Source organism: Nymphalis io, chromosome 12 (assembly GCF_905147045.1).
Source record: "Nymphalis io chromosome 12, ilAglIoxx1.1, whole genome shotgun sequence".
NCBI classification, from domain to species: domain Eukaryota; kingdom Metazoa; phylum Arthropoda; class Insecta; order Lepidoptera; family Nymphalidae; genus Nymphalis; species Nymphalis io.
In genome coordinates, this window is record NC_065899.1 from 6,577,856 (window position 1) to 6,591,844 (window position 13,989).

The 13,989-nt window shown below is 31.0% G+C and overlaps 1 protein-coding gene across 2 annotated transcripts in view; it reads left to right on the forward strand.

The window, feature by feature from the left end:
* The window catches only part of LOC126772347 (uncharacterized), a 52,153-nt gene that overhangs the window by 17,267 nt on the left and 20,897 nt on the right, over positions 1 to 13,989 (forward strand). For both annotated transcript variants that reach the window (XM_050492684.1, XM_050492685.1), the window contains exon 3: positions 6,051 to 6,140. In XM_050492684.1, the coding sequence (XP_050348641.1) occupies positions 6,051 to 6,140 (90 nt within the window). The remainder of the gene's footprint in view (positions 1 to 6,050; positions 6,141 to 13,989) is intronic.

Here is a 13,989-nt window from a genome sequence, read left to right on the forward strand (position 1 = left end):
CAGTCAAAAATCTTGATTTAATATAGAAGCGTTACACTTGCTTATTGAAAGAAACTTATCGGATTTATTATTATTATTTAGTTGTTAGTGAAAATAAAATATTATTTTATTTTCATTTGACTTTTAATAATGAGGTGAATATTTTATGATCGTATTCAAGTCAATTCTAATCAAGGTAAATTTCACAGTTCTCATTGAAGGTTTGTTGCATCATACTCTTACAAAGTGGCGCTAGTCCAGATTTCATTCGAGTTACAGAATACCGAATTTATTGAATATTCGGTAGTGAAATATAAAGTAAGCTTTTATAACTGTATATTTCAAAATATATGTTAATACCAGTTATGTGTGCCAATTCTTTTTAAATATAAATAGTTGATAGGCTAGACCGCGTTACAGATTTATTGTATTTATAATTAGAATATTACATGTCACAAAATAATAAAACAGTTGCCTTGTATAATATAGAAATAGGTAATTAAAAGTAATTAAAAAATCAAATATGGAATAGTACGCCCACAGCCATCCCACAGCCGATTTAATGTTGTATAGCTACCAATTACTTGGTGGCCATAGATTTGATGTCCAAGCTTAAGACATCCAAACAACGTTATGACTATTCATTCAAAAAAATGTTTGTTCAAGGTAATAACAAACCTGAAAAAATAATCAAACATGTCTATACGGGCATATAAAAAGTTATTGAACTTTAAAACTAACCGACACCCTCTTGGATAAAACATGGCGGTGCTCCTTGGAGTAAAAGGTAATAAAAAAATATAAAAGGCATACTTTTAGGTTTATCATAACTCATGTCCTTCATACTATTTATTTTGTGATGCATAATAAACAGATAACTCAAAATTCATTTAGCTTCCTAATTAACATTTGCGAAGATTGTATTCCAAATCGTCGAAAAGTGCCTTAATGGCAGTATAGCAATACTACATGTGCCCTCAAAAAAAATTTTAATCTATGAACCCAAAAACGTTCAATCACTAAATCGAATGGTCTATAATTTTTATTTATGCAAATTTCGTAACAATAGCTTAAATTTTTTTTCGTAATCGAACGAATGATATTTGAACCAATAAATTAGCTGTCTACGACTTGTTTAAAAAATAATAGATATTTTGAATGTAAATCATTTGCGTGGGTGTCAACAAGAGCAATTTATTTCAAAACTTTTACGATTTAATATACTTACAAAATGGATTTTATCTACCTATCACACTTATATAAAGGTTATGTGTTGCTGGTTTGTTTGCTTTGTTTTTTCACCGTTTTTTTTTTTTAAATAGTTGTATGTATTTACCAAATATACATATATAAAAAGCTAACATTTTTAAATTACTTTATTACTATTATATGTACGTCATTGAATTGAAAATCAGCGTTGACTTAGTATTCATTAATTATCGTGCAAGATGTTCCATTTACCTGTAACTCATCGATATATACATTGAAACTAGTCTTAAAGCGTAACTACTGAGTCATTAACTAGGTACTCTCAATAGAATCTTCATTCCGAAACCGTGGTATCTTCACATAACACTGACGTAGTTTAATGTTAAACAAAACAGAAATAAGTATTATTTGGTCCAAAATCTTGTAAGAACTCATTTCGTCACGTACTATTTTTTATTGTTTGAACAAAGCCCTACTCAGTCACTTGTGAACGTTAAAAATCGACTAATACCTTGTTTACACATTTTTGAATAGTGTTTGAATACGCTGCGCAAAATAAGGCGTTTGTGTTCCATTTCGAGAGGATGTCTGGTCACGAATACCTTTCTGCTAATACCAAAGTGTAAACAATTACTCCTCACTTGTCATTAGGCACGTTGGTACTAAGCGATAAGCACTAATCATAATTAATAAGCTCGTATAATTATAGTATTATGGTGAATACGCTATTTCGATGTGGTAATTTAATAATTATTATAGTTAATGTCGCATATCACCTTCTGACATTTCACGAACGATTTCCACTGTGAGTTCCAAGTTTGTTCTTGCATACTCGTAACAGCCCTGATAACGAGTGTAAAAGCATTGTAAAATTATAATGATCAGTTAAACGATATGTTAAAATAGGTGATAAATGTGTACGCAATGTGTACTATAGACAATTATATTATTGGACCTGACATTAATTATAATATCTATAATGTGAATATATGTAATTATTTTTTTCGATTATCAAAATGTCAACTAAAGTTTACTGGTTAAGTAATTACTGCGTAATTTTTTATTATGAAAATATAATGGAAAGCAAATTTGATTTATCGATAGAACACATTTTATATGGACATATTTATATATCATGTTGAGTTGTATATAATTACATTTCAGACAAATAATACTTATTGATGTTTATTACCGGTGCTCTCAAAAATTCCGATTTTCGAACCGATGGCTCTGGTAACTTTACATAAAATTATTTCTCTAACGTGATGATATAAAATTGTTTATAAGAGCCACTTGAACAAAGTAGATCATAATTTTGTTACGTAACTATTTATAGTTCTTAGATTTTGTAAATGTCCTTATTGGCAACGGTTTTCTTAATTTTTTTATAGGAATATAATTATATTTAAATTAAAATAAAATTGATTCAACTGATGTTTTATATTACACAATTAAGTCAGAGGAATACTAATCCACGCTTTTTAGGTGAACAACTTGGCTCTTAACTTTTTGTTAAATATAATCTAAGAAATGTAAATAATTTATGTGTACAATGAATATTAAAATAGATCCTGGAACTGAAATGGATCCTTTCGGAAAACCGGTTTCTAATACACATCATTAGCATATAGTATATATTACATAACGGATACAAATTAAGGGACAATATTTATTTTCCTCCTCTGCATTAATTAATTTTAATGATTACTATCAAATAATCTGTAGCATATATATCTGATATACAATAATCTGTTTGTTAGTCATGTGATTATTTGACGCTTGTCTCAACGTCTTTAAAATATATACAATTTATTTTCTTGTAAAACAAAAGTAAATGTTACTTTGATTTACAAGTAAACAAGTTATGAGACGAGTTTGAATCTTGAAATATTGTGTTATGTTTGTAGAATACCAATTATACCAGTTACGCTTTGCTATGATTTTATGCGACATCAGAGAACTTATACGAATATTAATCATTTTATGCCGTTTGTAAGAAACATATTATATTATAAACCATTTTTGTGCTAAAATTTTAATTTCTATATCATTGTGTCTTGGATATTCACTTTATTTTCTTATGATTTGTGTACTTGATACGCATTAACGTACAAAGGGTTATTTTATTATATATTTTGTTAATTACTATTTGAACCACATTCTCCGATCACGTCCTCCGTCTATTCTCCATTCTACGTGACTTGGCAAAATAAGTTCATATATAAAGGGCAGACAAATGATGATAATGATATTATAGATCATATATTATGGCTACGAATAAACTGCGTCAGCGTGTTTTTTAGTAGAAAATAAATGATAGGTAATATATATAAGTAAACATATTATCAATACGAAATTCTGCAAAAAATTGAACCAAGACTAATGAAGACTGTAATTTTGAAATGATTAGGCAATTCTGTCTTAAACTAACCTAATTTATTCAATGGGGCAGATGCATCTAGATTGAAAGGTTGTTTGTTTTCTATTCAATATTACCGGCCATTGTCTTAGTATTGCATACGTTCATAGTATTTTTTGTTTCGCTGTTACATATGAATGAGGTTTTCGTCATTTTCTCTTTGTCTGTATAATTATGTGAAATTTTGTTAATTTGTGTACTACAACATACTTAAGCAAATTTCACGTGATTTCATTGGATTAATTTATTTTTATTGTCCTTGCTTCTTTCTTGATTAATTACTTCGGATTTTGTTCGTCTATCTTTAATATCAAAATTTAAAGACGAGTTTTGAACAAGTCACGTGAATTCTGGAAATGAAACATGAGATTTTTATATAATTAACTTTATCATGCCGAAATTTGTTGAAAATCTTAACGTTCGAACAATATTTGTAAATAATATTTCAATAATTAATGGAATAGAATTAGATTTTGAATATCGTTTTATTTTAGTCCATCATTTTATTATTATAATACCGTCCATCATTTTATATATATTTAATAAGGTATGAAGTCATTGCTGAGATTGCAACATAAGCTGTGCCAACTTCTGTACGCGTTTGGGGTAGAAAAAATCTCTACAAAATATAACCATTGGAAGAAATGCTGACATGACTTATTCGGAATGGGTTATGTTTACATATGTATACATATTCCAATCAGAAGAAGAAAAGTGTAACCTTTTATGCTATATATATATAAATTTATTATATATATATTCTCATAACGTTCCAGTCATTTGCTGAAAAAAAAGCTGCTGCTTAAAATTGTAAGTCCTTCCGAAAGATCTTGGTTACATTGGCAAATCTCAATGATGACACTATCTATTATTTTTATTAATTTTGTCCAATTCTCATGTTACTTATTGTCCATTCCACTTATCACAGTACTTCGAATAACTCAAGGAAGAACATTGTATAATATTAATATGACAAGGTGATAAAGTCAGGAAGTTTATATGTGGAAGTTTAAAAACGTTTGTTTACGTAAGCACTTTATCTTAATTAAACCGTACGGAAGTAAGAGCCGATAAGCTAAGCTTAGTTTTCAACAAAATGAATTATGTTTATTGTTATAAACATAATTCATTACATACTATTATTTTACAAAACAAGTAAAAACCAACTTGCTAACATATTATGAAAATTATGGTAATTTATGCTTTGGGTTAACATTTTTGACAAAAAATATTTTTCAAATCGAATATCATTTAAATATATCATATATATTACATAGTACTAGTTACAAACAATCGACTATCGTTACGTAACCTGCAATCGATTCTTCAAGTTCATATCAACTAAATTATGGGATTCGAATAACCAAAGATCAGCCGTCTGTCGTCACCCGGTTTACCGATTTTTGCTGTTCCTTTATTTAGAATTGATCTCGTGTTTACGTAACCATCTCGTGACTGTATTACGAACGGAAGGCGTTACGGATAATGACTGGTTACTAGTATATAGAGCAGGTCGGCTGATTTTAGAAAATGACCGATAAATCTTCCGTAAAGGATAGTAGATTACAAAAGAGGTTTCTTACTTTCTTTTCAACTACGCCACAGTTACGGAACATCTTGCATTCAGTTGTGCATGCCTACAGCGGTTAAAGATTAATAGATTTAGTCTCGGTGTTTATCCAATTACGATGTAGCCGTAGATGTTAACTATTGAACCTTAATCCTAACTAATGTTATAAATGCGAAGTTTGTTCATTTGTTTCTTCGTTGTCACGTCTTAACTAGCTAAGTGATCATCACGAAATTTTGCACATTGTCAAGGTTAATAGAAATGAACATGTCGTGGGTGAAACCGCGGGCGGCTGGCTACCTAGAGTATTTATATATTATTACGAATGTTATATAATTTTGTCTTTTAAAATCGAGAATCATAAATCTAAAATATAGTTGAGTAATTGTTAAAAATAAACATTGCACAAATTTCATTAAATATACCCATGCTAAACCTGCATTTTATTTTAGAGTGTACTGAAGTTGCTATTGCATAGACTAAAAAATGTTTTTTTATTGTTTCTCGAATATTAAGAAATACCAAACATACTTTTGCTAACATGCTATAAATCAACAAGTTAAATGGATACTAATATTGTGTAAGGTAGACAATTATTTGATGTAAATAGCTACGTCTTTGTAACATAGGTAATATATACGCTAACATACGCTAATTAACAAATTGTTATTGTTATTATATAATGAAATTATGACATAACACATGACTAAAAAGTCCGCAACACATTTAAATATTGAATGTCAATTGGAATAAATAATAAAAAAAAACTTATAGATCAACGTTCCATCGTTCGTATCCGCCTGCATAACACTGTGTTCTCATATTATAATGTATAATACCTTTCACAATTATAAATTACAATTTCTTTTCCAGACGGGTAATCGAGTCAAGAGTCCGGCGACGAGATTCACATGTCAAGGTCGAGCGTCCGGCTATTACGCAGACGTCGAGACTGGTTGCCAGGTGAGATACATATATATTCAGTACAGACTGTGTTTTTTTTTAAGAAACAGATGCATACAAAGAAGTTCCTTTTTGTACTCTATAATGATCAGAATCAACAGGTTTTCTATTATTTATTTTTACGGATTTATTGACCACTACAATCGTATGTGTGTGTCAACTATGTCATTATGATTTGATCCTTTTCCAAATGGCAAAAACAAATATTTTTTGGTTTATCTGTGGTAAAACTTTTGTTTTTCTGTAGACTCGCTTTTTTCATTTTTGTTAGATACATGATGATACAAATAAATAATGGTAAAATTAAGCAGAGCTTACTGTAAGTACATTCTTTTTTACGCTCACCGTAAGTTCATGTACATATATCAACCCATTTTAAGATTTTTTGGAATCGGTAATCTGAGTTTATAGTATTTTAACACATTTAATATACCGATATTTTTATACACTTTTTTTACGAAAAATCTTTGAATGTTACATAATATGTATTTACAAAACTATAAATTATTTCTATAAATTTCAAGTAATAATCGATTTCTAGACTGTTAACCTTTTCTGGGTTATTTTAATTAAGTATTAGATTACTAAAATCGTTTTTATCTGCCCATCACTCAGCAAATTAATTTGATACTGAATATTACGAAGTCGACTATAAACATCGCTCCTTTAGATATATATATATATATATATATATATATATATTTACAAATCTATAAAACAACGAAAAAATACTATGCTTATTTTTTGATTTATTTGATTTTTATCTAATAAAACTTATAACATATTTGATGTCAAAACATTCACAAACATTCTACCTACAAGAATAATATTAATATTATACAATACAATAATATTATGCAGATATTATCTTATTGACCGAATGTCATTAGTATGAAGTATGTTTAAGTATGATGGCACTGCATTAAAAATACCAGCACTTTTTACCCCAGCAGGTGCGCTGCGTCGCCATGGGAGTTACGAATTAGATGTTATTTCCCTTGCACATTTAATTAGACTGGTTAACTCACCTAGGCGATAATCTATTATTACCTACTACTTTAATTACAAATCTATTTTTAAGCTGCTGTAAAAATCATGACCTCGTGGAATAGTGACAAGAATGCTAGCAGCTTTTCCCCTTTGAATCGCAATTCCGATGCTCCGGGCGAAAAATGAACCACCTCCTGTCACCTTTAGTGGCAATTAGACGAGGTGTTATATTTTTAACTGTAAATTTCTCGTCAAAAAATGGTTAACGGTTAATAAACTAAGCCTAGCAATTCAGATCAGTAATAGTCCATTTTGTGTACATTTTGACAAGACACCACCAGAGGACTGACATTTGGACGGCATTTTATATAATGCGCGTATTTTTTTTTAGATTTTTCTTATGTGTTCATGTTTTTTTCTAAAAATATATCCGATAGCCTCGTTGTTTCTGAAGATATCGAATTCTGTAAAGAAATATTCAGTAGCAATCCGATGTTTCCCGTGCCTCGTAAAGCACGTAAAGCCGTTGGCCTCGTGTCGGATCCCTCCGGGCCGTTAATAATGGGTCAGGAGGACATTATAAATAATGAAATCAATTAATTATTCATCAAACACTTACATCTCGTAATAATATTGTGTTATATACGTATATGTAAAAAAATGTAATTTAGTGATCAAAACACGAAACGATTAATCTTTTCGAAAAATTTATTTATAGTGACGGCTTCTATACACTTTTATTATGTTTTACTATTTATGTATCTTTCACAAGAGATATAATGCTTGGACGTGTCTTAACTATGTCAAAATCGGTTCGGTTTGCATTTAGTGAACGCATCTTTGCCATTTATTAACACTTGACTTATTACCGGACTACGCAACCTCGTAGGTTTAATGTGATTGCGACGCGCCATTTTTAAAATAAAAAAATATATGTCTTGACATATCAAATCTTCGATAAAATTAAGCTATTAAAACACCACTTTAATAAAATTAAAGGAAAGAATTATCCTCAAATAATTTTTTAAATATTACCACAAAAAAACGTAATGAGCTTAAAATAAGTTTAATCGTTTTTATAGCGACGTATGGTGATTAAAACGTAAATAGAAATTAGAATGATTATATAGTTGTTTTAAATGTATTTCAAGAAACTGAAAATCATTGTTCAATAGGCATGTCGTGCCGGGACCGATATACGTTGAAGGGATGGAAGGAATGAATCTATCTGCTTCTCGAAGAGTGAGAACAACTTCGAGAAGAAAGCCGATCGAAGAATTCGAGAAATCGAAGAAGAGTTCGAGATGGGCAGCATTTGGCAACCTTCGTCAAGTCCTCACGTCGTCTATACCGCTAAAACAAAAGTCTTCAACCAATGCGTTTTACCTGCCATGACATACGGTGCCGAAACGTGGGCACTAACTGCGGGACTAGTCCACAAATTCAAAGTCGCTCAGCGTGCTATGGAGTGAGCTATGCTCGGAGTATCTTTGAAGGATAAGATCAGAAATCAGATTATCTGGAAAATAACCAGAGTCACCGACGTAGCCTGCAAAATTAGCAGGCTGAAGTGGCAGTGGGCTGGTCACGTATGTCATAGGACCGATGGCCGTTGGAGGAGACGAGTCCTAGAGTGGAGACTGCGGATCGGCAAACGCAGCGTAGGGTCGGAACCGACTGGATGCGGAAGGCGGAGGACAGGGAGCTTTGGCGCAGCTTGGGAGAGGCCTATGTTCAGTAGTGGACTATTGGCTGTTAATTGAAACTAATCGAGTATATTTTGATAAATAAACAAAATTCGTCGTTATCGTCGTCGTCGGTACTCAATACCAGTGCAAATTTTAAAATTATACGACAGTCGGGTATGCTTAAACGAAAATTGTAGCTATAATGCAATTTATATACAGTGTAGACTTCATCGACGCAAGAAGATTTGCAACATCTCCGATTTCACAACTGATCACAATTTGAATGTTCCACTAATAAATGCTGATTTGGTGATAGCGACCTATTGTGTGCTTTTCAATTAGAGCCATTGTCTTTACACCGTTTTGTATTTGAATAAGTAACTAAATGTAACAAAACGTTGAGAGGAATTAACATTAATCTAACGCAACGTAAATTGATTATTTACGTTATTTTTGTATCTACTGGAAATGTGTCGTAACTTAAAGGAATTATTTAATTTTTCACTGGTTCAGCTTTACCATTGGTGGTAGAGCTTTGTGCAAGCTCGTCTGGGTAGGTACCACCCACTCATCAGATGTTCTACCGCAAAATAGCAGTATTTCGTATTGTTGTGTTCCGGTTTGTAGGGTGAGTGAGCCATTGTAATTACAGGCACAAGGGACATAACATCTTAGTTCCCAAGGTTGGTGGCGCATTGGTGATGTAAGCGATGGTTAAAATTTCTTACAATGCCATTGTCTATGGGCGTTGGTGACCATTTACCATCAGGTGGCCCATATGCTCATCCGCCTTCCTAATCTATAAAAATAAAAAAAATAAAAAATTAATAGTCTAATACATTTTAATATGTTCTCGGGTTGTTAGGATTTCAATTTAAATATTTAAACAAGAACTTTAAAACAATATTCAATAACAGTGTTCTTTAATATTTGTTTATTATTATTTCAATTAATATTTTATTAATTGATGACATAAACGCTTCTTTGTAAAGTATATATGTCAATTGTTATCTAAGTAAATAATATTTCTTAGATAAATACTCTAGAGCCTAAAATTTGCTATTTATTTACACAAATAATATATTTTTATTATTTATTTAAACTATATGCTACGTATAAATTATAAAAAAATAAGTTTATGAAAACGTGTGAAAACCTATAAATATATAAACGAGAATGTTAGTTGCGTAACCATAATAATATCAATTATACGAGGATGTGTAAAGAAGTCTATTAAAAAGGTATTTTATTTATCCAGGAAATACTTACTACTACTTATTAAGTTCATACTCACCATAACAAAGAGTTATGAAGAATTACTTTTTATAAATATTAGTGTGTATGAAGTAAGGTCCGTGTTACATTGGTGAACAATTGGCCTTGAAAGATTTCAAATTACAAAGACAAAATGATCGTTACTTTTGTAATATGACACGAAAAAATAAAAAATAAATAATCAACAGCGAGTAAATTCTTATCAAGAATCGTGAATTAAATGTTTTTAAATATACTAGCTTCCCACCCCGGCTTTGCGCAAGGGTAGTATAAGTATATGTATAACGTTTACGCTGAAGGATAAATATACAAAAAATAATTTGACGTTCATTTTGGTGTCAGGAACTATTCCGGGCTTACGCAGAACAATTCACTAAAGATTCATCACTGTCCGAAGAATGATTTAGCAACATATAACAAAACCTGTGAATGAACCTACTTCTGGGCTAAGGCCTCCTCTCCTTTTTTGGGAAGAAGGTTTGGATCACGCTGTTCCAACGCGGGTTATTGGAATATACATATATCAGAATTTCAGTGAAATTGACACATGCAGGTTTCCTCACGATGTTTTCCTTCACCGCCAAGTATGAGATGAATTATAAACATAAATTAAGCACATGAAAAATCAGTAGTACTCGGCCGGCGTTGAACCTACAATCATCGTTTAAGATTTACGCATTCTAACCACTGGACCATCTCGGCTTATTACAAGATAAGAATTTTGAGAATTAGGAAAGAGTTTTTAATATCCTTGATTATTACCATTTTTAGCTAATTTTCACTAGTTAATAAATTAAGTACAACATACATTTTGTTTTAACCATAAACAAGTACCAAGAAAAGTTCGAAGGAACGCATTGTTAGGTAAGTCTAAAGAATATAATACTTTATTGCGGCCTTGCCCTCCAAAACACTTCGTGTCTTAGTCATTTGTCTACATTTTATCGGCAATGACGTTCTTTCTAAATTCAAACTTGAAACTTAGGTCTTCTTGACTGCAACAGATATTTTCTAATTATTTTTATAGTTTTTAATTATAATCTGCAGTGTGATTAAAAAGTCAGGCTAAATATGTAGCTCTCAAGTTTTAGTTGTATGTATGTAAATTGATTAAACGTTGAAGATCTATTCAATTAACATTAAAGAATTTATGAATGTTATGTTTTCGTAATAGCAGTAAAACAATTTTGCATTTTTATTTTAATGGAAGCCTATAAAACGTGTGATGCAATGCCTTAGCCCATTCTGAAGGTGATCTGCTTCCCATAATCGGTTACACTTACTTGATTGTAATGAGACATCTGCATAATATGGATATTATAATACTTATCTATATATATTATATTAATTACTGTATGTTTGTATTCATTACACACACACACACACATATATATTTATATATTATATATATATATATATATATATATATATATATATATATATGTATATATATATATAATATATTACTAGGTTATACTTTGATGAAGCTTGACGTACATATTTTGGAAAAAGGTAAAAGTTCATTACTGTTTTTTTTCTTACTAGGGACGCAAATGAGCCAATGTAGTAAGTGCTGAACACTGCCCATAGCAATGTAAGAAACAATAACCATTCCTTACATCATCAATGCAATCATCAATGCAATCAAGTAAATTCAGACAAAATAAGTAGGTAGGAGTAGTCGTATATATATTTGTATGTACATACTCGCATTAAACTTTAATTTTCATTGATCAAATGTCTGATAAAGCGTGTAGCGTAAAATAGATAATTTATATAATTATTCATACTGTTTACTTAGCTTAATAGTTATTTAATTGTTTCACTAGCAGCGGTTGACTGACTAATTCAACACAACGAGAAACGTTAATTAATAATTCTTGTTGAATAGCTTAGCTGATTGGCTATTATCGAGTTAGTGTTAGAGAAACAAATTTTGATGAGTGTATTCGTTTATTTTTACTCTCGTATCTCTAATTAGTGAACAGCGCAAAAGTGCCAAACCATAACGGTTTTTTTTTAAATATGTTAAAACTTATTTATTTATGTTTTATTGATAAAAAATAGCTACCACTTTAAATATTAAAATAAGGAGTATATTATAATTAGTAAGATCAAATATATATTCTTTTATTCATTATAATTTACATTTTAGACAGTAATTTTAAGTATTCTTTACAATGATGAATTGCTAATAATTACGAGTACAATACAGAAATCCATGGAAAAAGGGGAACAAATATTATCGTCTGCCTTTTGATCTACTATTTTTTTATTATTGAATATATAAAAGAAATAAAAATGGACGGTCAGTGTGTTCGCTTTCCTAATATTTGATAGGCTTTATATGTAATGGGATTGTATATTGCATATAATTTTGCAAGAGATTTTATGCCTGTCGTAAGCTTGTACTTGCAACAATGAAAGTTTTCACACGCTAACGTCACGTAAACACACCCGAGATGTTATCTATAGGTAATATGACGCCGTTTACAAATTCTATAATTCTAACGAATTCATGAGATAATATCAAGGTTACTCATAATATTTATTTCAAAACATGTACGTAGACATCGTAACTTTTTTATGTACACTGATACATCGTAAGTAGTTGAACTACTTACGATGTATCAGTGTACATAAAAATTGTTAATATATACATTATAATTTTGAATTTAAAAGTACCTACCAAGATTTAAACCAATTATGGGTGGAATACACACGCGGGTCTACCTAAGCACGAGCGGTTGAAGTCATGGCCGGAAACTAGTGTTGAGTAAAGATATCGACTTTGTTTCATCTATAGTATTGTAAGATGCTTTAGCAAGTTGTTTTTTACATTTCATAATCGACGAATAAGTGAACAGTGGTAAGAACGTGTGAATCTGAACCGATGATCTTGGGTTCAAACCCGGGCAAGCACCACTGAATTTTCACGTGCTTAATTTGTGATTATAATTAATCTACCTAACCTAACCTAACCTAACCTACCAAGATTTAAACCACTTATGGGTAGAATACACACGCGGGTCTACCTAAGCACGAGCGGTTGAAGTCGTGGCCGGAAACTAGTGTTGAGTAAAGATATCGACTTTGTTTCATCTATAGTATTGTAAGATACTTTAGCAAGTTGTTTTTTACATTTCATAATCGACAAATAAGTGAACAGTGGTAAGAACGTGTGAATCTGAACTGATGATCTTGGGTTCAAACCCGGGCAAGCACCACTGAATTTTCACGTGCTTAATTTGTGATTATAATTAATCTCGTGCTATACGGTGAAGGAAAACATCGTGAGGAAACCTGCATGTGCCTAATTTCACTGAAATTCCGCCACATGTGTATTCCACCAACCCGCATTAGAGCAGCGTGGTGGAATAAGCTAAAAACCTTCTCAAAAAAAAAGGAGAGGAGGCCTTTAGCCCAGCAGTGGGACATTCACAGGCTGTTACGGTTACGTTTACGGAAATAAGTTCAAATTCTCATCATCGATCGTTACTGCTTACCAAAAAAACTGTAGCTTAAACTTTTTTAACAAATGAATACTCATGAGTCGTTAGATGTTGAGAATTACACATCCTGAATATGTAATAAAAATATGAAATATGAATTGTTACAAAGGTACCTCAACTTTTGTAACAATTCATATTTCATACAAGCGTTTCATCGGAGGCTTCGCTCGCGTCATAATTCAGAATTGCTAAATACCAATCTTTATGGCACTTTCATTATAAATGAAGTATTTTCATCCCCTTTGTGGGTGAAATTCTACCTACCACTAGCTTAGGAGTAAATCCTTCCTCAGCGCTAACCTAATGTGTAAAGGAACCCGCATGCAATTTTTTATGGTCGCGTTGATATGTCAGTCAGTCAGTTATTCTTTTATTTATATAGGT